General features: G+C 47.9%; 1 protein-coding gene across 2 annotated transcripts in view; it reads left to right on the top strand.

Moving 5' to 3' along the window:
* Window positions 1-4,165: 4,165 nt before the first annotated feature.
* The window catches only part of Hhat (hedgehog acyltransferase), a 252,716-nt gene continuing 233,064 nt past the window's right edge, over window positions 4,166-23,817 (top strand). Inside the window, exons 1-2 of one of the 2 annotated variants that reach the window (XM_075989510.1) lie at window positions 4,166-4,234; window positions 16,994-17,127. In XM_075989510.1, coding sequence (XP_075845625.1) covers window positions 17,037-17,127 — 91 coding nt within the window. In that variant the 5' untranslated portion in view covers window positions 4,166-4,234; window positions 16,994-17,036. Of the gene's footprint in view, window positions 4,235-13,461; window positions 13,539-16,993; window positions 17,128-23,817 lie in introns of those variants that run through there. The other variant, XM_075989511.1, reaches the window with a different exon arrangement.

Below are 23,817 nucleotides of genomic sequence, written 5' to 3'. Positions count from 1 at the left end.
CACCTTTTGTTTGTTATTTTTGCTTTCGAAAATGTAAGTTTGTAGAAATAATCCAATATAAAAATGATTTTTTTTGTTTGATGATGATATATAGCTTTGCTCACACACAATAAAGCAAATTGAGGAAATGAAAATGTAAAGATAAACTCAAGCCATGTTTGGTGGTCCAAGTCTATAATCCCAGCTATTCAGGGGCAGGGGAGGGAGGAATATTAAGAGTCCTAGGCTAGTCTGGTCTTTAGAGTGAGACCCTACCTTAAAACAAAACAAAAAAATAAAACAAAAACAAACAAACAAAAAATAGTTAAGGAAAGGCTGGGAACTTATCTCAGAGGTAGAGTCTTGCCAAGAGAGTGTGTAAGGCCCTAAAGTCAATCAATGATATTTCAGATTTCCCCTTGTTTATAGTTCTAGTTAACAGAGAGTTGAATTTGAGCATTCCTCTAACTGTTTTGGTTTTTTGAGACAGGGTTTCTCTGTGTAGCCTTAACTACCCGGGAACTCCCTCTGTAGACCAGGCTGATGATCTGCCTGCCTCTGCTTCTCGAGTGATGAGATTAAAGGTGTGCACCACCACTGCCCAGCCTGCATTTCTCTAACTTTTAAACATTTATTTATTTGCTTATTGTGTGTGAAAGGGGCAGGTGCGGATGCAGGTGTGGTCAGAGGACAACTGGCTGAAGTCAGTTTTCTCCTTCCACTCTGTGGCACCTTTACTGGCCGAGCCATCTTGCCAGACGCATTTCTCCAGCTTTGATTTCATCATTCTTCCTTCTAACAATTAGGAGAAGCTCTATTAAAGGGAGATTCGTGTTTACTTAACTCAATGGAGAACGTCTTTTCAAGCAAGTATCTTGTAATGAGCTATGAGTAGCGTTAATATGAACGGTCAGCTGTTTTACAATGGTGGTAGCCGTATGTACATCCTGTAGCAGATGGAACGTCTGTCTTCAGTGTGTAGAACAACTTCTACTAGCCAATCACATTTATTCTAATCGCCCATTATCTCTCTTATCTGGTTCATTGTAACCAGAGGCGTCGTTATTCTTAATAAAAGTCCAGTTGCGTGTTTTCTTCCCTTTCATCTTGTTAAAATTGAGCTGAGCGTGGCCCATTAACGGTGTCTTATAATCTACTAATGTATTGTCTTGCCAGTAGTTTGAATAATACTGACATAAATAATAAAGATGCAAACAAGAGACATTCACAGAGCGGGAAGAGCTGGAGCACACGAGAAAAGCGCAGGAGACAGCTGCGGGGAAGAGAGGAAATCCTGAGTGAATGTGTATCACTGACATGAGCAAGGCCAATGCCAGTGCCTCAGACCGTTGGGAGTGGCAAAGCCTTTCCAGGGAGAGGTGTAGATGCGGTCAAAGACTTCCTCTGGCCCAGCTGAGTGCTGAGGAAGGACAAGACCTTATCGAAATGAATGCAGAAACTCTACCCACAGCTGCCTCCTCCAGGATATCTACAGCCCGAGAATGCTCCTTCCAGAGACCTCCTACCCGAATGAGCTAATCCGCCTCCTCATTCTGCTGTACACAGTAAACCTCACTTCGTGGTAGATAATAACCACATTGAGTTCTGGGTCCACTGGCACATTTCCGATACAGCGCGTGGTCCGCTCGACCCCAGCTTTTCTGTACACGTGTCTGTATGTCTGCCGTTTCTTCATTCCCTGGTCACCCCAGTCAGAACAGTCTCTAAAGATGTGCAGATCTTGGGGCCAACAGCAAGAGACAGAATAGAGCAACTGGGCAGTTTAAGATAAACTGTCTCACAAGGTGACTGTAGCTCATAATGTACTTTTATCCTGGTGTGGTGGTGCCTGCCTATAACCTCAGCCCCCAGGAGGTGGGGACAGGAGGATCAAGAGTTCAAGGTTTGAAGTCAGTCTGGAGTCTCAAAAAAAGTGAAATAAACAAACCAATGAAAAATAGTGTAGACTTGAAATCTCCTGGGGTGGATCTTAAGTATCACACGGACATGCACAAGCACACACAACAGTTACTGCAAGATGATAGATGTTAATCATCTTGACTATGGTGATCATTTCATAATGTGTCTATGTATCAAGGCTTCAAGTTGTACCCTTTAGAGAATACGGTTTTATCAATTACACTTCAGTAAATCTGGAAAGTGTTTTCTCCATGATAGACTAGCCCCATTATATTTATCCCTGTGAACAGAACCAACAGCCCATTAAAGGGTTAATGCCTGGAGGATTCTGACCCTTCTAGCACAGTTGCTTATGGTCCACTGCTCGCTCATTCCTGCTTCCTGTAGGAATTGGCCCCACAGGCTCGGGTGTTTAAGGTTTGATCTTCAGCTGCTTGAAAGTTTAACCCACGAAACCCAGCATGCAGAAGTCAGTCGCAGGGACATGTCCTTGTGTCCCTATCATTTTGTTCCAGTCTTTGCCCTCCCCCCCCAGTACCTCTTGTCCACCATGAGGTTTTCCAGTTTGTTCTACCATTGGCTGCCCACCTTGCCGTTCTGTCTTGCTCCACAGAGCCAAGTCCCTGAGTGACTGTGGACTGAAATCCAGAGTCTCAAAGCTACTTTAAATAGTCTTTGTCAGGTAACTGATGGAAGAGCTAACACATCAGGCAGTTGTCCGTGGTCCTTCAGACCACACACTTGCCAGGCTTTAACACACAGAGGCCACTAGTTGATTGTTACATTGTTCTTTTAAATGCGGGTTAGACAAAGAGGCTGAGTACACAGTCGGCTAGCAGTGTTAAGTGATCTCAGTGTATAGTATTAGTTTAGGCTGCGAGGCCCAGCCAAGTTTTCAGTCCCTTAGAATGTAACATAATTATACCACAATGCATTGTTATACTTAAGTCTCCTGTCTGTCTGCAACTGAATTCTAAAGCTTTCATCAACTGTATTAAATCTATGTGTAATAAAAAGAAACACTTTGCATATTCATGCAAATGCATTCTTCAGTTTGTTGCTTGAACTTTTTCTGGAGGGGGGGGTCTTCCCCAGGTGAGGCAAGGCCCCACCCACCACTGTGTTGTTTCTCTGGCAATGCTTAAATCTTGGGCGTTTTCTCTTAAACTGATGTTTCTGATTTATACATAGCCAAACATGTGTTTATTTTGTATCTTCAGACGAACACTGTGCACTTTAAAGAATGGTCTGGGTATAAATGATGACAAACCCACCCTAGTAGCCACAGAGGTCATTTAAAAACATGGGAGTCTCCCCCCCTTACAGACACACACACACACACACACACACACACACACACACGTCTTGGTCTGACTGTTCCTGAACAGAGTTCGCACTTTGCCACCTTCCTTGCCAAACCCTGGGATTCATTACAGTGGCCAGACACCAAGACACCCAGTTACTACGGATAAACAGGACGCGTGTATTGTATGCTTGCTGAGTGCTCTTGGAAGGGCCAGAGCGAGACTTCCACATCTTCCTCTTTCCTCACCCTGTTTCCTTGGCTCAGGGTCTCTAGCTGAACTGGAGGCTTTCTGTTTAGGTTAAGCTGGCTGGCCAGGGTCCGGGGTTCTACTTGAACCCCTACTTTCAACGATGCGGCCACTCTCGCCACACCAGGCTCTTCACTTGGGTGTGGGGATTAAATTTAGATCCTCACGCAGAGCAAGCGTCTTACCCACTGAGCCACATCTCCCCAGCGCTCAGGAACTTAAAAAAAGTATGACCCCATACGACACAGGCCATATAATAACAAGGAAGTACCCACCGTTCACGGGAACTCAGTATTAACTGGGCACCCTGTGTTTTCATTTGTGCAACTTGGCACTCGCTCCTGGCACGGCTGTTTTAGCTGGTGCTGGGGAAGGTGGGACTGAGGATGGTTTTGGTCTCATGGAGTGCAAGGCTAGAACTTCCAGAGATTTCCCCCGACTCTACCCATGACTGCTAAAAGCCCTTCACAGGCCTAGTCATCTTCCTACTGCAGAGCAGGCCGCACAACCCCCACCCCATACTCAGTACTTTTGGGACGGGGAAAAATCAAGAAGTCTGAGGTTCTGGTGGGATCTGCGCGGATTTTGCTCCGGTAAATGTACAGAGCGCCGGCCAATCCCGTGTCCGAGAACCCGGGCGCGGCATCTCAGAGCCAGGCGCTCACCCCCCGCGGCTTGGCCTCCGACCCGCGCAGCGCTCGCGAGTCCTTCCCCAGCTCCGCACGGCGGGGGGTGGGGACGCCTACTTCCCCGGGCGCCCAGCTCTGCCCGCTGAGACTCAGGTGACTTCGCCGGCGCTAGACAGGCCGGGCAGGCGGTGTGGCCGGGCGCTCGTGGGGAATCGGAGGGCGCGCGAGTAGAGCGGGGAGGGGGCGCGAGGGCGCGCGTGAGGGGGGAGGTGTCGGCGGGCTCGCGCGTAGAGCAGGCGGGAGGGCTCGCGTGGAGCTGGAGGGGGCGCCGTGGATCTGCTGTTGCAGAGGCCGCCACTACTTCACCGGCGCAGAGGCAGGGGCTGGCCGGGGTGCCGCAGCAGGTCGTGGGAGACTCGCCGCTGACGTGGGGGAGAAACGCAGCGGCGCTTCCGCTTCCCGTGTCCTCGCGCCCTAGGGCGGCGACACAAAGGCGCGGAGTTCGGGAACCGCAAACCCAGCCGCTCTGTGCAGGAGAAGGAGCCGATGTGGCCGTTGCGGCCCGGCCCGGCTCAGCACAGAGATTTCTATTTTCGTGTGTGTGGTGTGCGTGTGCGTCCTTGTGCGCAGGGGACCCAAACTTTACGTTTCCATTGTATGCTGAGGCAGGGTCTCTCAATCAAACCCAGGCTGGGCCCCTGGAGAAGGCAGGGATTACAGTCCCCGGGGCATTTTCTGTGCATACAGGATCTGAATTTGGGTCCTCAAATCTGTGTTTAACCACTGAGCCTCGTTCCTAATTTAGAGATTTCTTTCACTTTCTACTCACTGGACTCAGTTTCCCTCATCTGTTTAGTGGCAAGACTGGGAGACACCTTCCAGGATCTAGGTGCACACAGCTGTTGAAGGAGGAGGCCGCTTTTGAACCAGCCTTCCACGTGGGGGGACTGCTGCGTGCCTGCCCCTTGCAGTGTGGCATCTTTGTTCTTAGAGCGAAGCACAGCTTCAGTGCTGTGGGATACATTAAAGGGGTGGGGTCTCTCACTTTGGCCCAAGAATCCCGTTCTCTTCCCGTTTCTGTTCTTCATGTTCCACCTTCCCTCTCCATATGATGAATCCATTAAGTGTTGGCTAAAGACAGTTCTGACCTGAGAGGCGCAGTAAATAATTTAAGTGAACGTGTGAGTCTGGCAGTGGCCTGTAGAGACAGTATGTGTTTTTGTCCTCCCCAGAGGAGAGGGTTCAAGGCTGCCCACCCCGCTGACTAGCCTGTGCTAGGGCTGGGGTTTGGGCCGGCCCAGGGGGAGGTCAGGGCCCTGGTTGATTGTTGCCAGGATGTCCTTGCAACGGATATCAGTTATTGTAGCCCAGACTAGAGGAAATACAATTCTTGGTTCTTGCCATGAACCTTCTTGGAGACTGTTTAAAAGGTGTGAAGAGACCGCTGGATGCTGCTGTGTGAGGCCAGGGGGATCGAGAGGTCAAGGCCAGCCATCACTACATGAGATCCTGTCTTAAGAAACAAATCAGAACACATAAAAATAAATAAAAGACATAAAAACACAGGGCTTATAGTATTGAAACAATCATCAAAATGCTATTAAAACTCAAATTTATACAATATTCTTTATTAGCGGCCTTAAGTAACAAAATAACAAAATGTGGTCTGAAGCAGTTAACCTCCTCCCTTTGAGGGTGAACCCCCTCTCCATGCTCTGTGGACTTAGGGCAGCGGTGGTATGACTGTGTGTGTTGAGTCTCTGGACAAGCTTCATCAGATACATTGCAAGTTTATAGTCCACTATAAACAGGGTCTCTGAGTTCCAGAACAGCCTGGGCTACCCAGAGAAACTGTCTGGAACCAAACAAAACAACAGTCAAATGAAAGACTGATTTTTTTCATGTAGTGACAAATGAAAATAGAAATAAATGTATGTGTGAGTCCACAGCCCTCTGGGCTCTCCCAGTGCAACCCTGGGAGCAGAGGGCTGTGACCTCAGGTGACCTCAGGTGACAGCTTGCTAAGAGGTGGTTTTCCTTCTAAATTGTTTGTTCTTGTGGTTATTAGGTTTGCTTGTTGGTTTGCATCAGTGTCTCACTGTGTAGCACAGGCTGGCCTGGAATTTGGAATCCTCTAGCCTCAGCTGCCAAGCGCAGGGAGGTACATGTGGACCCCTGTGGCTAAAGCAGTTTTGGCCACTCAGTGTCTTCTGACCTCAGTTAGTCTCAGGAGTCTCCTGTGCTCAAGGTCACAGTCATTCTGGTGGGAAGAGCTTCCTAGCAGAAAACTGCTGGATTGTCCACTCTCACCTCTCCATCCCCTCCATCCCTCCACACCCCTTCCCCCTACACCCCCTTCTCCCCCGCACCCCATCCACCCACCCCACACTATCCCTCCATCCCCCCACCCGTGCTCCTTCTGTGAGTGACACTTGCAGAATATCCCACTCAGAGTGGATGTGTCATGGATGTGTCTATGGCATACCGCAGCCTCTCTCCTTTCAGCGATGGTGAGCAAGTGTGTGTGTATCAGGGTTTCTTTTCTTTTTGTCACTGTGACAGAAAAACATGTCAGAAACCACTTAGACAGGAGAGAGTAGTTTTGGCTCATGGTCCATCCTGGCAATGAGGGCTTGCTGCAGGCTCCATTTCCTGAAGGTTCTCTGACCTCCAATCGGGCACCTTGTGTTCAAACAATGAGCCTGTGGGGGACATTTCTCATCCAACCTCAACGCTAGTGTCAAGGAAGGAAAAGGGTTACTGCAGCTTAGCCCATGCCCTGAGATGACCTGAGGATGCTCTGCTGAAACCTTATCATGCCAATGCAGTGGGAAATTCAGATGAGTTTTCCCAGGTTTTCAAGTGAAAAGACGGGAAAACAGAAGAGTTGAGCAGCCCCGAGAAACTGAGACACCATTTGCATGCATTTATGCACACAGCTCCTATGGCTGGTGTCCCATTCTTAGAGTAGCAGCGAGGCATATGCGTGTGTCAAAAGCGCTACTTAAATGCCTTCCCGGTAGCCCCTGGCTGGAAACAGCTCTTTGTCAACAGGGGGAGGGGTGAATGTGGTCTAGGAGTTTATACAGTGGGACCCTCTGCAGTCCAGGAGCTGAGACAATGAAACAGAGAAGAGGATACAAGGTTAATGTTGTGTGACGGTGAAGTTCCAAACTGGACACAAACGGACCTGTGGAGGCGGAGACTGGACTAGGGATCAGTCTGGTGCAATTAGCCACGAGGCTGATTGGACATGTCGGCTTTATCACAGGGTAATTAGGTGAGTGTAATTAGTGTGCCATTAGAAATAGTGATGGGCCCATTTGCGTCTTTCCATAGTGTCAGAATTTGCTAAATAATGATAAATTCACAACCAGTGCCATTTTCATTGGCTGCAATTCTCCTTTAGTTCTGATTTCTTGATCACTGGTTGAGGCAGACACAGATTCTTTCATTTGGATCTTAATTACTGGCTTACTTAATCCTCAGATCACAAATTACACAGCACACAGTAAATCAGTCAGTTGGTCAGTCTGTCTGTCTATTAGGTGTTGGATGAGGTGGGTAGTTTGAGAAAACACAGACAGATTACTTGAAGGGGTTTACTGGAGGAGATATTAATGCCATGGGCGGGCCGAAGGGCACCAAGGAGGTTCAGAAAGAGACAGAATGGCAGGGCCTCTGAAGAGTGAGAGCCCATGTGGCAGAGGAGAACCCTTTCTTAGATCCTTGGCAGGGGGGCAGGGGGGAGAGTGTCATAGTAAGAGCCAGCAGCCCGACACTCCTACACAGGACTACTGTCTCTGTGCATTTGTATGTAGACTACAGAGCACCAACAGGGGTTCAGGCAGCTGTAGCCCAGTGCACAGACCTTCAGAGACGTCTCACTGTAGGTGAGCAGCGGCTAATAAGGATGCAAAGGACCCTAGGCAATGACTCATATGCTGGAGTCGAGCTACAGAAATGAGGGAAGGACTTGGAGATGAAGAGCAGAGCCAGCTCCAAAGGGATGGGAGGATGAACGGGCAGACAAAAGGGTGGAGAGACAGCAATCTGAGTAGGGCATAAGTAAGCTGTGAGGACAGACCCAAGCTGAAGCCTCTGGGACAACAGAGATGACAGCTTGGCAGGGCCATTGATGTTGAAATATTGGGTGAACTCTTCTTCTCTGGGCCCAGGAAAGGATTGCACCCTTGTCTCTGCTCTGCTCAATGTGCTTGGAAAGTTCTTGGTCTAGGTTTCCTAATATGATTTAAATATGCTAATGTGACCCCAGCGTGCTTTGATAAATGTATAGGGTGGCACCTTTCCACCTTTAGAAATAAGTTATCAGTCTGTGCTGGCCAAATGGTGGCATTTATGGGCACAACAAGGGTCAGAATCACCCTTCTCTAATGGAGCCAAAGCTGCTCATAAACAGAGTTCAGGATGAGGCACTGGCCTGGAAAAAGTAGTTTTAAACAACATGGAGTGAGTTAGGGCAGAGTACATCCTGACCTTACCAGCAAGTCCGTGTCTTAAAAGCCTGCATTTTAAAAAGTATACTTTAATTTAAAAAGATACGTAAAGTGTTCTGCTGTAAGAGAAATTAGGTTCGTTCAGATTTCTCTAATCTGGGAAGTCTGAAATGTAGAGGGCACATTATTGGCGATTAAAAGGCCTCAAGAGAGCTTGAGAACTGTCAAGGGGGGAAATGCAATATCAAATCAGTATTCTTTGTTGAATTAGGGACTTGTAAAGTTGATTCCCTTTTGCTGGTCTTTAACACTCATATAAATCGACTTAGGGTTATGTTTGATGATAGGATTGGGGTGGTGTGGAAATCAGGGAATGCTAAATTGAGGACTGAACATAAAATTTTGCTTTGGGATTAATTTTATTCTGGTTTGATTTTTTTTAAGTGAATAACAATTGACTTTAAAAAAAAACCCAGCTCTGGAGAGACAGCTCAGTAGTCAAGAGCAAACATTGCTCTTCTAGAGGACCCCAGCTGGGTTCCCAGCATTCCCACAGAGTGCCTTACAACTGTCTGCAACTCCACCTTCACCCTGCAGGGGGCAGACCACCTACATGAGGGAGGATTGGGGCAATCAGCCTCTGCTAACACAGAAAAATGTATGTAGACAGAAGTTTCTGTCCCGCATGGTCCCGCAGTCATTTAGTCCCAAGTAAACACACAGGGGCTTATATTAATTATAAACTGTTTGGCCTATTGCTCGTGCTTATTACTAACTAGCTCTCACAACTTAAATTAACCCAAAATTCTTATCTATGTTTAGCCACGTGGCTTGGTACCTTTTCTCAGTAAGGCATTCTCATCTTGCTTCCTCAGCATCTAGTTGACGACTGTGTCTCTTGCCTTTCCTCTTACAAGAATTCTCTTAGTTTGGTCGCCCTTGATTTCCTGCCTGGCTACAGGACAATCAGCGTTTTATTAAACCGATACGGGTGACAAATCTTTACAATGTACAAGAGCATGATCCCACGGCAGACGTAGGTAAGCCAACATCTGCCCTCCATTGGCTGAGCTTCACAATGACCCCAGTCGCACGGGTGACCCCAGGGTGATGTCAGCAGAAGCACTCTACTGCCATCACATAGGATCCTCTTCAAAGCTCACGGTGGAGAGGGTGGGGGTTGCTGAGCTGGGAACTGGTGCATCCTTCTGCCTCGGTCTGTGTTGAAACACTTTCTGTTGAGTCCTGGGGTCACCTGCCGGCGGTCCATCACCCCCTGCATGTTGTGGTGGCCCTAGGTTTGGAGGAGGAACTCCCTTTATAAGATGTGGCCCAAAGAGTGAGACCTGTTGGTGGGCCTTGGAGGGGTCAGCATGAATCTGGACGTTGGTTTCTGAGGGGAGACCGTTCCATCCAGCTGGATCTCAGAAGAAGCAGAGGCCCTGAGTTGCTCTATTGCCTCCCACCTCAAAGCTGCAGCTGTCCCAGCGATATGCCTTCCGTTTGCTTTATCACTGTGGCTTCTGGAGTGCTCACCTCTCCTGAAATTCCACTCTTCTCGGCCTTCCTCTCTGTGGTCTTCCAACTCTCAGACACACAAGTTAGCGGGCTTACTCAGCCCTCTGTCGCGAGTCTCCGGAAGAATGGACAAGGTAGACACTTGAGTGTTTTAGTTACAGCTAGTTGGCTTTCAGGTTTCCTTAGGAAGTATCTAAAATTATACCTACATTTAAATGTATTTACATTTAGAGAGCTTATACCATCTTTTATCATTCGGAGAGACCTATTTCTGTATAGATTTGGGGGAAAAAATAGAATCTATTACCTGTGAAAAAGCGAGGCTGCAGAGGGAAAGCTAGGGAATTAGGTTGATGTGTCTGAGTCAGCTTTGCTGCTCAGCTGGGTGACACTGGGTGTGTTTCCTAACCTTTCTGGGCTTGGTTTTCTCTGTAGTAGATGACGACACCCTTAAGATTGTAATTATGGGGAGAATTAATACTTGTGACTGCATTTTCTACACAGTTAATATGCAAAGTGTTAGAGCTACTGAGAAACATACAAAGGAATACTTTCATCTTAGACATGGAAAGCGGTGATGGTTCATTTAGTAAAATACATGCCACACAAGCCTGAGGCCCTGAGTCCAGATCTCCAACACCAGTCAGTGTTTGTGGCTCAGAGGTTAAGAGCACTGGCTTCTCTTCCAGAGGTCCTGAGTTCAATTCCCAGCAACCACGTGGTGGCTCACAGCCATCTGTAATGAGATCTGGTGCCCTCTCCTGGCCTGCAAGCATACAGATAGACAGACCATTGCATACATAATAAATAAATCTTAAAAAGAAAAGAAAAGAAAAAGCCAGGGACAGGGGCATGTGCCTGGAATCCCAGTACTGGGGGAGTGTAGACAGGAGGATTCCTGGAGCTCACTGCCAGGTAGGCAAATTGGGTGAAATTTGGTGATTTCTAGGTTTAGCAAGAGACCCTGTCTCAGGCAATAAGGAGAGTAATTGAGGAAATCCCCCAGTTCTGCGCTCTGACTTCTACATGAGGGTGTATACACACACAGCCGCTTGTGCACAAGGCACCCCATGTACTCTCACACTCACACACACATACACTCACCCACATTCTCTCTCTCTCTCTCAATGAGAGACTTTGGACAGTTGGGAGTTCCTTGCTGCTCTCCCCTGCAGAGAGCAGGGTTTCTGCCCCTGAGATGGTGGGAGCTAGGGACTCTGGTCCCCATTTATGATCACTGCTGTCTGCTGTCTGTCCCTGTGTGGATCCCTGTTTCTCCCTCAGCATCGGTGAGTCGGGTGCTAAGCGACAGAGTGGAGGAAGTCGTTCTAGCACAGAGACGCCTTCGGCAGAGCTCTCAACATTTTATGGTTAAGATTTTTTCCTATGGGTGTGGGTCTCTTGGTTTAATGAACCCCAGATACTTTAAAAACATTATCAACCTTCATTCTCTTCTTTCCAGTATGTGATATGAAGTCGATTTCCTCTCTGTTTCTCCTGCCTTCAACTTCACGCTCTTGTCAGTAACGTGGTTGGGACCCTGGGCCTGCAGCTTTGGACTGAACCCCAGCCCACCACAGAGGCCTGAACTAGTTTGCTAGAACTTAAATGTCCCCCACGTTTGTGATTTGGTTCCAGCACTAGGTCTGCACTTCCCATTGAGGTCCTGAACGGTAGGCCTCCCTGCCCATGGACAGTGTTTATAGGATTCTTTTGAACTTTCAGATACTTAACTATTCAGTGGGATTCTCCTGTCACACAGAATCACCTGTGTCTGGCTGTGGTCCAAAACCGTTAAGTGGAAAGTTCCATGAAGGAACACTTTAGAGTGGTGTGGAAAGGCCCTGTGCTGTCCGGCTACACTCACAGAGGACATCGCCTCTCCCTGTGTCCTGTGCGTCTAAACGTCGCACTCCCCCCACCTTGTCCCTTAGTTGGCTCAGTCCCTAGATTAACTGTCTCAGAGTACTTGTATTAAGTAATGCAATGATGGCCACAAAGTGCAGGACTGGCAATTCAGACATGCCGCAGCATCCCCACGCTATTTGCTAGAAGAGACAATCTGAAAGCTCCTAATAAGGTAGGAAAAGGAGTCGAATTGGAACTGCGGAGATCTGTGTAAAAAACAAAAACAAACAAACAAAACAGTTTCTGTTCATGAAATTGTAAAGAGGAATGAAACTAAATCAATACTGACATTGCTCTTGCATCTCATAGTGCAGAGCTCACAGTCGTGGTGCGTGTCTGTGCTCTATGGAGCTCACAGCCGTGGTACATGTGTGTGCTCTGCAGAGCTCACAGCCGTGGTACATGTGTGTGCTCTGCAGAGCTCACAGCCGTGGTACATGTCTGTGCTCTGCAGAGCTCACAGCTGAGGTGCATGCCTGTGCTCTATGGAACTCACAACCATAGTGCATGTCTGTGCTCTATGGAACTCACAGCCGTGGCATGTCTGTGCTCTACAGAACTCACAGCCGTGGTGCATGTCTGTGCTCTGCAGAGCTCACAGCGGTGGTGCATGTCTGTGCTCTGCAGAGCTCACAGCCGTGGTGCATGTCTGTGCTCTACAGAACTCACAGCCGTGGTGCATGTCTGTGCTCTGCAGAGCTCACAGCCGTGGCGCATGTCTGTGCTCTACAGAACTCACAGCCGTGGTGCATTTCTGTGCTCTGCAGAGCTCACAGCGGTGGTGCATGTCTGTGCTCTGCAGAGCTCACAGCCGTGGTGCATGTCTGTGCTCTACAGAACTCACAGCCGTGGTGCATGTCTGTGCTCTGCAGAGCTCACAGCCGTGGCATGTCTGTGCTCTGCAGAGCTCACAGCCGTGGCACATGTAGATGTAGCTGGACGCTGTGCTTTCACTTCCTGGCCTCCTGATCCTGAGTAATCACATAGAAGCTTGTATTATTTACACACTGTTTGGCCGATGGCTCAGGCTTCTTACTGCCCAGCTCTCTATATAAATTAACCATTTCACCCTTCCTTTCCATCTATCTTCCAAAGAGGTAGCTGCTGCAAATAAATAATGAAAGAAGTGTGTGTGTGTGTGTGTTTGTGTGTGTATGCACACATGTTCATATGATATATGGACCTATGATATATGGACAAGGGCTGACGTGTTCATGTGTGGTTGTGGTTTGCAAACATCAAGGACCTATGATAAATGGACAAGGGCTGAAAAGAGAGATGGAGGGAAGATCTGCTACGAAGGGTTTGTCGTTGTCTCCATGTAGATTTTGTGGCTTTGAGGAGGTATTCAAGCACAATTCCCATGGGATGAGATAAGGCAGGGAAGAAACCCTAGGAAGAAAGCTTCCAGCTGACTCCCAAGACTATTTCCATGCTGCCCAAGGGTGGGAGCCCCTGGCTGAGCATGGGAAAAGGAAGAAGAATGACCCCAAAGAAGACTTGAGGGCTGCCGATTGGATGGCTGTGACCAGCTTAGATGTACCAAGTTGGATTTCTCCCACTTTGGGCCAGAGGTAGGTAGGCTCGCAATGCATTTAATTCATCAACTAGTAGCTACCTATGTTTTATTGAGTGCTCAGGGCTGACTCTGGGCAGTTTGCACATAACTCATTCACCAGTCTCATGAGGAGCTGTAGCTGGGACCTGGCTACCTTCCCATGTTGTTGAACCAGCACTTGGCAGAGTGGTGACTTCTAGCAGGGTTGGGTGCTGGCGTTTGTCCCTGAACTGTCGGATGGAAGCTGTAGGGACCAGATCCAAGTCTGAGATGTGATGGAGGAGACAGTCCTACTGCTTTTCTGATAATGATTAATACTACATGTCAGTGTGTCTGAGCACCCAATGTATAATACAGCTAAGATCATATGCAATTATAATACAGCAAAAAATGTTATAAAAATGAGCCCTGTACTTCTCCAGGTGTAAACCCTTCATGCACAGGCATTGCTCAAGATAGAGTATCTTTTGGAACTTGGAGGAGAGGAGAGAAGGGGAACTGAGGTCGGGATGTAGAATAAATAAATAAATATTAATAAGAGATAGAGAATTATTGTAAGGAGGCTGCTTGTTTCCCGGCTGCTTGGCATCTCGGCCCTGAAATAATTCCACAAAAACTGTATTATTTAAAGCACCGCTTGGCCCATTAGCTCTAGCTTCTTATTGGCTAACTCTTACATCTTAATTTAATCCATCTCCTTTAATCTGTGCATCACCACGAGGTCGTGGCCTACCAGCAAAGTTTCAGCTCCTTAGCTTCTTTCTGACTCTGCCTCCTTTCTCCCAGCATTCAGTTTAGTTTTCCCCACCTAGCTCTGCTCTACCCTATCAGGCCAAGCCAGTTTCTTTGTTAACCAATGATATTCACAGTGTACAGAGGGGAAATTCCACATCAGAGTATCTTGGAAAAAGTAGGTCTTCTAGTGCCTTCCTTCGACATACAAGATTATGTTCAATTATATACGTTTAGGAGTACTTCCCAATTCCCCAATTCTCCATGAGATGAGGCAGGTGTCCAGTGTAACCATGGTCTTCTGTGGTAGGAGTCATACTAACATACCAACAGCAAATTCCCTTCCATTGCAGGAAAGATGGCCCCTCTCTTCCTACAGGATTTCGGAAACTCTGTCTAGGATATGGCAGTAGTAAACCAAGGTGAAATGTATGAAATCAGGGTCCTTGAGAGAGCAGAGGCCATCATTGCTCATGGGAGAAACCAGACTACCCTCCCTGGGCAAGGTCTTGGTCACACCCATAGGGTTGCTGGGTGAAGGGACATTGGCTCTGTGTCCATGCCTCACAAGGGCCCAGATGGCCTTTCCTTCCTGTCTCCTGGAAGTCTGGAAGGAATTTGTGTGTATCAGGTTCCAAGTCAGGCTCTGAGGAAAAGGGGTTCTCTGTACTAGCCTGCCTGGGGCCAACCTTGGTGGTAGGAGGAAGCAGGGGTGGACCTGGGTTTGGTCTAGGGCACGGTGGTTCATTTTGACTTGGAGAATGATGTCTGTTTGATGTACTGTGATGTTTGCATGTGAGCATCCTTGGTGACGTAGTAAATCCAGGCAACTACAGAGCCATTACCTTGTACACTGTCTTAACCCACTTGATTGAGAGGGGGACTTTGGATCGCTCACCCCAGGACTTGGCCACCATGGCTTTACCACTTGTTTCCATGACCATGACCTTCTGAGACTCCACAAATGCACGATAGAGTGATCGCTTTTCAGGCTCAGTTCTTCAGGCTGTGAGGCATTGTCACATTGTCATCCACAAAGGGCTTCCCTCCTCTGCCCTCCCAACCTCACTGGGCCACCAGGGAAACAGAGTGGGAGAGTGAAATCTGCTTCTAACTTTACTGCTCCTGATTAGAAGTGTTTGCTTGGGACTTAAGAGTTTGTATCATTTAATTTGGTGTCTAACATAACATGTGTTTAAGGTGCTTGTATAAAAGGGCTTAAAGTTAGTTAATGCTTTGTCACTTGGGGACACTTGGGGTCATTTAATTTGCAGAATTATTAAAAAACAATTATATATATATATAGTGTTATGAATGCCTGCATGCCAGAAGAGGGCATCAGATCTCATTACAGATGGTTGTGAGCCATCATGTGGTTGCTGGGAATTGCACTCAGAACCTCTGGAAGATGCAGCCAGTGCTCTTAACCTATGGGCCATCTCTCCAGCCCTAATTTGCAGAATTTAGGACTCAACTTTTTGTTACCTTTTTGTTGGAATGTAGACTCAGCCTTCATGACAGAGAGGGCTGGCCTACTGGAGACTTGCCAGCCAAGACGTGTGTTCTGTTTCTTGCCACAGGTTAGCTAGGTGTGGTCAGGGTAGCTTTGGGGTGAGGGGGTCTGTGCAGTCACGGACTGGAGTGCCTTCTACCTTATTTTCCATGGTCTGTTCCAGTTTTGGTCAGCATGAAAGGGAGGAAAAGAGGAGGTTACCCACAGCCTCACCCTCCCTATGCATGAGGGGATAAGCATGGCATTGTGTGTGGAATTCATGTGTCCATATAAAAATCCAGTTCCTTTGTGAGAAGGGAGGCCGAGTGTGTGTAGGAGGAGCAACAAAGGGAAGAGGAGGAAAAGAGACAGGAGGAAGAGGAGGAGAAAGAAGAGGAGGAGGAAGAGGAGGAAGGGGAGGCTATCTGTGCTTTCCTGTTATGTGGGCTTTTGTAGCATGATTAATCAAAACCCAGAGACAAAAATCGGGATTCAACATGAAGGACAGAAAAGCAAAACAACCAGCCACTGGCTCTTACCTCAACACCAGTCTGAAATGGTGATGCTCTTACCTCTACCTCAGTCTGAAATGGTGATCCCGCCTCCAGGAAGCCTCAGAATGAGACAGTCTCTGAGAGCTGTCTCCTCTCATCTCCTTTCCCTCTTTAGGGCTAGGATTAAAGGCATGCACCACTACAGCCGGTTTCTATGGCAAACTAGCGTGGTTACTGGGATTAAAGGTGTGTGCCACCATTGCCAAGTCTGTAAGGCTGACCAGTGGGGCTGCTTTACTCTCTGATCTTTAGGCAAGCTTTACTTATTAAAATACAAATAAAATGCTCCTACAGGTTTCCAAAGGCATTGGTATTCATGGACATGGTCATCCCTTATTGCTACATCCCAGGCAAATTGCTTAGTGCTGGGGCCTTAGAAATCACGGTCCTTGTTTTTCACAAAGTGTGTCACACAAGAAAGGGAACTCTTTGATGTATTCTGTGTTGTATCTAGAGAAAGACTTAGGCAAATGGGGCGTGTATGTATAACTGTCCTGTGTCTGTGTGTGTTGAATGTAGGAAGGGGTAAGGTCAATGGGAACGGGGCAGGGGACGGGGGAGGGAATGTTTGTTTGGGATTGTATTGGTGTCACCTTGAAAAATGAAGGTGCTTGGGAGTGCCAGCTAACTCAGTGGACATCAAGAGACCAATGTCCAGTGTCACCTCTGACATCTTGTCTGTTTTTCCCCTAGAGACCCTGCACGCTACACTGGGATCCAGTGAGTGACTCCGGCAATGCTGCCCCGATGGGAACTGACTCTTTACCTGCTTGCTTCCCTGGGCTTCCACCTCTACTCTTTCTATGAAGTTTACAAAGTCTCCAGGGGTAAGACTCCAAGGCTTTCTGATGACCGGTTCAGAAGGGAGTGGGAAGGGCGTGTCCGAGATGAGGATTCAGGAGGACATTGCTGTGGCCATGTGATTGTTGCTACATTCTGTTTCCTGGATGTGTGCACTTTGAATCGTGGCAGAGCACATATGTATCCCTCCTGGTCTTTTACAGGAGCCGGTGGCATGTCTTCTCCGACAGTGGCTGCTTTTCTCTTTGGCCCTGGGAAGGACCTCTGAACACGTGACCTGCCAATGAGCAGTGCCCCCAGGCTCTGACAACAAACAGTAGTGACGTTTGATCCAACTTCTCTCTCTAAGGCCCTGAAGGGATCCAAAGTAAACTGTTTCTCTTTCAACAGCTTCCTTTGAGACTGGAGGAGGAGGTCGAGGTGTTAGCCACGCCCATCCCTTCTGTGTTTTTTCTCTTTGTTTCTTTTGTCTTGCTATGTTGCCCAGGCTAGCTTCTCATTCAGGATTTCCTACTCCAGCCTTCTGAGTAACTGGAGCTACAGAAACGTACCACCACCACACCCCACTTCCATAGTTTAATTCTTAAAAATTTTTCCTGTATTGGGAACTGAACCCAGGATCTTGTACCCCATGCTAGAAGCATTCTACCCACAGGCCACGTTCCCCATCTCTCTTAGTTGCTTTTTTAATTTGAGATGGAATCGTGCTAAGTTACTCACACAGGTCGTGAAATCACTCGGTAGCCCCAGCTTGGCTTTGAACTCACACAGTCTTCCTGCTTTGACCTGCTAACGGATTACAGATGGAGCGATCATGGGTGCTGCTGAGCTAGTCTTTAGGAGGAGCGGGAACTGAGCTGGGGAGATGGCCCTGTGGGTAAAGCACCTCCCTGGTATGGCTGATCACCTGGGTTTGGTCCCCAGATCTCACAGAAAGGTGGAAGGAGAGAGCTTTGTCTCCTGACCTCTGTGTGCACATCGTGATGCACACACGCACATGCGCGCACACACAGATATAATAATAATAAATATAATTTTAAAAGGTAGCAAAGTATGCTGAGGACCCGTGGACAGAGAGGTGGTTGTAGGCTGTAGACAAGCTTGCATCTGCCATCGGGATGAGGGAGAATACAGCATGGTCAGAGCCACAGATCACTCAGCAGAACTGGGGTGCAGGGTCTGATGGGTCATGGGGAGCCCTGACCTCAGCTTGAAGAACTGTATAGGAGTGTGACAGCTGTTAAAATCCATGAAGAGATTTGGGCTCTGTCTTTTTAAAAAATACTTCTGAAATTTTACTTGATGTGTATGACTGCATTGCCCGCATGACATGCTTGGTACCGTGGAGGTCAGAATGTGTTGGACCCCCTGTAACTGGAGTTATAAGGGTTGTGAGCTCTCCTGTAGGTGCTAGGAATCGAACCCAGGTCATCTGGAAGAGCAGCCACTGCTCTTAATCACTGAGCCATCTCTCCAGCTTCTGGGCTTTTTCTTGAAGGCAGGGGAGTGTGGGGGAAGCTGATGCAGTCACTTAGAATGGCAAAGACTGGGCTGTAGCTCAGTGGTAAGCTCAGCATTGGTCAGGTCCTGGGTTCAATTCCCAGACCATAATAAAACACAGTGATAAATAGGTTCTGGGCAGCCTATCCCAGATATCTATCCCTATAGCTCACCAGGGTTGACTTTGCTGTCCATTTTCCATGTTGGCCATTCAAGGGAGTTAAGAACTAAGTGCTCTTTGGTGGAGACTGGCCAAGTAGCCTCATCCTTTCCTGGAGCCTTGAGCTATCAGAGTCAGAGTAGAAGGAACTCCAAGTCTGGCTTCACTCTGGGCCCTTTCCCCCTTGTCTTAGGACACTTTAGCTGGGCACAGTGAAAGGAAGTGTTACTCAGAAGTCAGGCTTGGCAGCAGCGCCCAAGATAAACAGGTCCCTAGGTTACGAGGAGTCTAGTCAGCATGAGATGCCCCGCTCCTCTGCCAGTGACTCTGGGGTCCTTAAAGGTGGCTCCGCCTCAAGTGAGGTCACTGCCCTGGCTGAAGTTCGCATGTTTGCCTTTTGCCCAACAGGAAAGATGGACGAGAAAGTGAAGTTACGTTCTCCTTTGGGAAGCATGACCCAAAGGATGCTTCCATCATATCTGTTCACGTTGTGTTCACTAGCGCAGTCCTGGGGCCTCATTCACGGAGCGAGAAGTTCGGCTAGGTGTTCTGGGGGCGGGGCATTTATCCAGCGCACTAAGGAGCCCTGTTGGAGCGGAAGAAAGCAGGGGTAGGTTTTGTCAGTGAGCTAGTGCCTTCCCTAGATGGCTGCATTTTTTACCAGTGCATCAGTCTCTTCCATAGATGGCTGTCTTACTTGTCTTTTGCTGTGTAATAAGCGATCCTAAAGTTTTGTGATTTAAAAATAATAACTGCCATTTTTGATAACTCCCTATTGTATGAAGATTTTCCCTTTTGAAAAGGTTTTTGTTTTGTAGTAGTTTCGGGTTTGGGGTAAAGCTGAATAGCCTGGACAAAGCTTCCAAATGCCCGAGTTCTAGCGTGTGCCACTTTCTGTCAGTGTCCAGTCCCACAGGGGTGCATCTGTCCCGTTGAGTCTGACAGCATTGTTGGCCAATCTCCGCAGTTTACACCAGAGATCCAACTGTCTGTTGGGTATTGTATACTGTGTGGATTTGAGACGTGTAGGGTGACATGCATCCATCGTTAGACTATGACAGAACAGTGTGTCCCCTCAGAAATGCTCCATTCTACCAACTCACCCACCAAACCTCTGGTCTCTGCTGTGGCCATCGGTTTCCTTCTAGAATGCCATGGAGCTGGAGTTCATAGCGTGTGTCTTTTAAGCGTGGCTTCTTTCATCCAGAGAAAAGCACTGAGGGGACTTAAACCTTCACAGCTCCACAGCTCCTTTCCTTCCCTCCTCCCCTTTCTTCTCTCCTTCTGGAGACAGGTCTCAGGCAGCATTAGACTGGCTTTGAACTTCGGATCCTCCTGCCTCTACCTCCCGAGTGTTGAGATTAGAGGTGTGGGCTGTCTGCCCAATTCACGCAGTGCTGGGGATCAAACCCGGGTGTTGGTTTCCAACTCCCTTCTTTTGAGCACTGAATAGTATTCCACTGTCTGGACATATAAGATTCCAGCGTTATACTGACCCCACCCGGCAGCCCACCAGCATTCAGGCAAACCTCTAGCCGGCCCAGGGGCCCTGTGACCCTACGTAGCTACGTCACGCGTTGTGTGACTGAGTGCGACTCTGTTCACACGCACAAGATTTCCCTTTTAACTAAGCTCACCCGCATGTTCGTCCCTTTTTTACTCTCCTACAAAACAAAGACAGTCTATGCTCACAGATGCAAGCAACAATAGCTTTGTTTATTCCAGCAAGCTGCAGTCGGCCAGCTGGGCAATAAAATGGCTACACCACCCCTCCCACCAGAGCGCACAGGCTCCTTTTATAGGCAACCAGGAGAGGCCGAGGAGGGTGGCTTTAGACCATCCTTGACCTAATTGTCTGCGGATTAGGTCATCTGGAACCTGATTGGGGCTCCCTTTCCTGCTTTAAAAGATTACAGAACCCCAAAGTGAAACTGAACTGAGGCCCAGGCCTAGTGGAGAAGCTACTGAGGCTTCTCCATCACAATCACTTCCAAGTGTTGGCCTCTGTGCATAAAGCCACTATAAACAGCGGTGTGCAGGTTTTTATACTGATGGGTTCTTACCTTGCTTGTGTGCTAACCAAGGCCATTGCTGGTCGTGTGCTTTTGTTCTCATAAGAAGCTGCCCACATTCAGCTTTGCACCTTAAGACTCAGGCACGGTGGGAGCATTTACCTGTAACACAAGAAAAGATATTCCCCATCACGGATCTCACATTTTGCTTTGTTTTTGAACCAGGTCTCAGTACAGCACAAACTGGCCTCAGCTTCATGGTAACCTTCCTGCCTCATTTCTGTGCAGTACCATGCCTGGCTACCATGCGTCCTGAGACTTGGTTAAGGAGTCTGGCATTAATGGCCTTTCTCTAAAACAGAGCATCTGATTTTGGGACTGTGTCAGTTTACCGGAAGCCTTTCTGAAGACCAGAGTGGTCATTATCGACCACTGTTGGTGACAAAGGCTCCCGGCCACCTGTGAAAGCGGCCGAGGGGCCATCCGTCAGCTTCTGACTGCGGTCCGTGCTATCCATACTTAGGATTTCCGGTTCTTGTGTGCATTCTGACTGTTTGGAGTGCTCTGAGAATGTTTGATGGAGTGCTTCGGTGTGGTTTATCGTGCGGTGCCATCTTAGCCACTTGTCTCCTTTATCTCCTTCTCCGCTGATTTAACATTTTGCCTCTCCCTTCCTCTTGGTCCCAGTCCTCCCCCTGCTGTATAGTTTATTCCTGTTTTCTCTCTCCCTCCCTCTCGTGTTCTGTTTTCCCACTTCCCCTTTCCCCATGTCGTTTTCTTTCTTTGATCAGCTAGCTGTGCCGGAGTTTTTGTGAGTCTTCCTAGTGTTTGGCATTGTCAGATCACTTCCTGGCTCCTTCATGTTTTCCACTGCCTCAGTTTCTGATTGTCTTCTTTCTGTCGGGTTGCTTTGTTCCTTTTGTGTCGACCTCATGGGTTGGAGGTTTTAGCTCATTTGTTCCCTAAGGGATGTGTTTGTGTCTTTGCATGTGTCTGAGTGCTTCTCCCGGGAGGTTTCCAGAGTAGGAATTATAAAGTGAAAGAAACTACACTGTTTATTGGCTGGTGCCTTGCCTCGGTGGTTAAAAGTGTTTACTGCTCTATAAGAGGACCCAGGTTTGGTTCCCAGCACCTACCTTGGGTGACTTGCAACTGCTTGTAACTCCAATTCCAGTGATCCAAAGACCTTTTCTGTCGTCCAAGGTCACTTGTATGCATGTGGTACACATAAAGTCATGTAGTCTCTCTCTCTCCCTCCCCCCCTCTCTTTCTCTCTCTCTCTCTCTCTCTCTCTCTCTCTCTCTCTCTCTCACACACACACACACACACACACACACCACACACACACATACATACACTTTAAAAATCTAAAACAATATTTAGTTTTTGTTTGTTGGAAGCAAGGTCTTCTGCAGCCCCGAATGACTTCACACTTGCTATGTTTGACTTTGAACTCCTGATCCTCCTGTCTCCACTTCCTGAGTGCTGGGTGACAGGCATGTATCACCATGCCTGTTATTTTCTGGGGATTGAGCCCAGCCTTTCATGTGTACTGTGCAAACAGTATATGGAATGAGGTGCATTTACAGCTGAATTTTTTGTGTTTTGAGGCAGGCTTTTTCTTTATAGCATAGGCTGGCCTTGAGCTCCTGAAAATCCTCCTGCTTCAGCCCCCAAGTTTGGGATTATAGGTGTGCACCACCATGTCTGTTTCTTTTATTTATTATTTTGTGAGATAGGATCTCATTATGTAGTCCTGGTTGTCCTGAAACGCGCTATGTAGACCAGGGTGACCTCGAATTTACAGAGCTCTCCCTGCCTCTGCCTTCCTTCCGAGTGCTCAGTAGATAATCCTGGGCTGCCCATGAGCATTTCCTAGCACAGTTGCCCCATGATGGACCCTACAAGCCAATCATCCATCTCAGATGTGCTTGATAGAGGATGTGTAAGAAGAGCTAACCCTCCATATAAGCAGTCCACTGAACACCACTAACCATTCCCCTCTTGCAGAGGACCCAGATTTAATTCCCAGTACCACATGACAGCTCCCAGCCATATGTGACTCCAATTCCATGGGCTCTAATGTCCTATTCAGGCCCTTGCACATATATGGTGCACCTATGTACATGCGACAAAATAGCCATACCTGTAAACATAATAAATCAATAAATAATAAATGAGCATTTAAAATAAAAGTTGACAGTCTTTGGAGATGACTCAGTGGAGGATCTAAGTTCAGTGTCCAGAGGCCTTTTTTTATTTGTTTGTTTTGTTTTAAAATGAAGGTCATGGTGTGGGTTTGTAATCTCAGAGATGGAGAGACTTGGGCAGGTCCTCAGGGCATGCTGGCATTTAGACAAGGTTTAGCCGAGTGGGAGCTCTTGTCTCAAAATATAAGGTGGACATGTTCTCTAGGGGCAGGCAAGGTTGAGTGTCCTCGACCCACTCGTACACACATGCACACTTAGACACATGAGCATGCACACACGCATGTATGCTTAAACAAATTCGTGACAGAAAGAGCTGCCCAGAATCAAGTGCTGCATTGTATTCACCTGCCGCACCCCATCAGATGACAGAGGATTTTCTTTGTCCAACCCGCTAATGTCTTTTATGTTAAGGAAATCAAGTTTTCAGGAGCAGCCCGATGTCTGCTGTGCACCCTGACCACGGTGGTTTAGATGACCGCATTCCTCTAAGCTGAAATGAGAATCGGTTTCCGAGTGTGCCTGGCCAGACTGCAGTGTTAGCCTTGGAGATTCTGCCTTTGGTGCAATGGGTGCCACCCCTCCCTGTGAGCCACTGTACCTAGTGCCTTAAGTCCACTGGTTCACTCTCTTCTCAGCTGCTGAGGCTCAAGTCTCCTCCAAAGGAGATTGATCGAAAAGTTCCCATATTCTGAGTTAATGGCATGTTTCCATTTTCTTAGAATGTCCAGATACTACACGCACCTCATTCCCTGCCTTAGAAAATGTTCACATTTATCCCTTCAGCAGGTTTATTTTCTTACTCAAAGAGCAGAGTTTGGACTTAGCTAAACTTAG

Source organism: Microtus pennsylvanicus, chromosome 10 (assembly GCF_037038515.1).
Source record: "Microtus pennsylvanicus isolate mMicPen1 chromosome 10, mMicPen1.hap1, whole genome shotgun sequence".
NCBI classification, from domain to species: Eukaryota; Metazoa; Chordata; class Mammalia; order Rodentia; family Cricetidae; genus Microtus; species Microtus pennsylvanicus.
The sequence above is the reverse complement of the archived record's forward strand: the minus strand, read 5'-3'. Positions and strand labels throughout refer to the sequence as shown.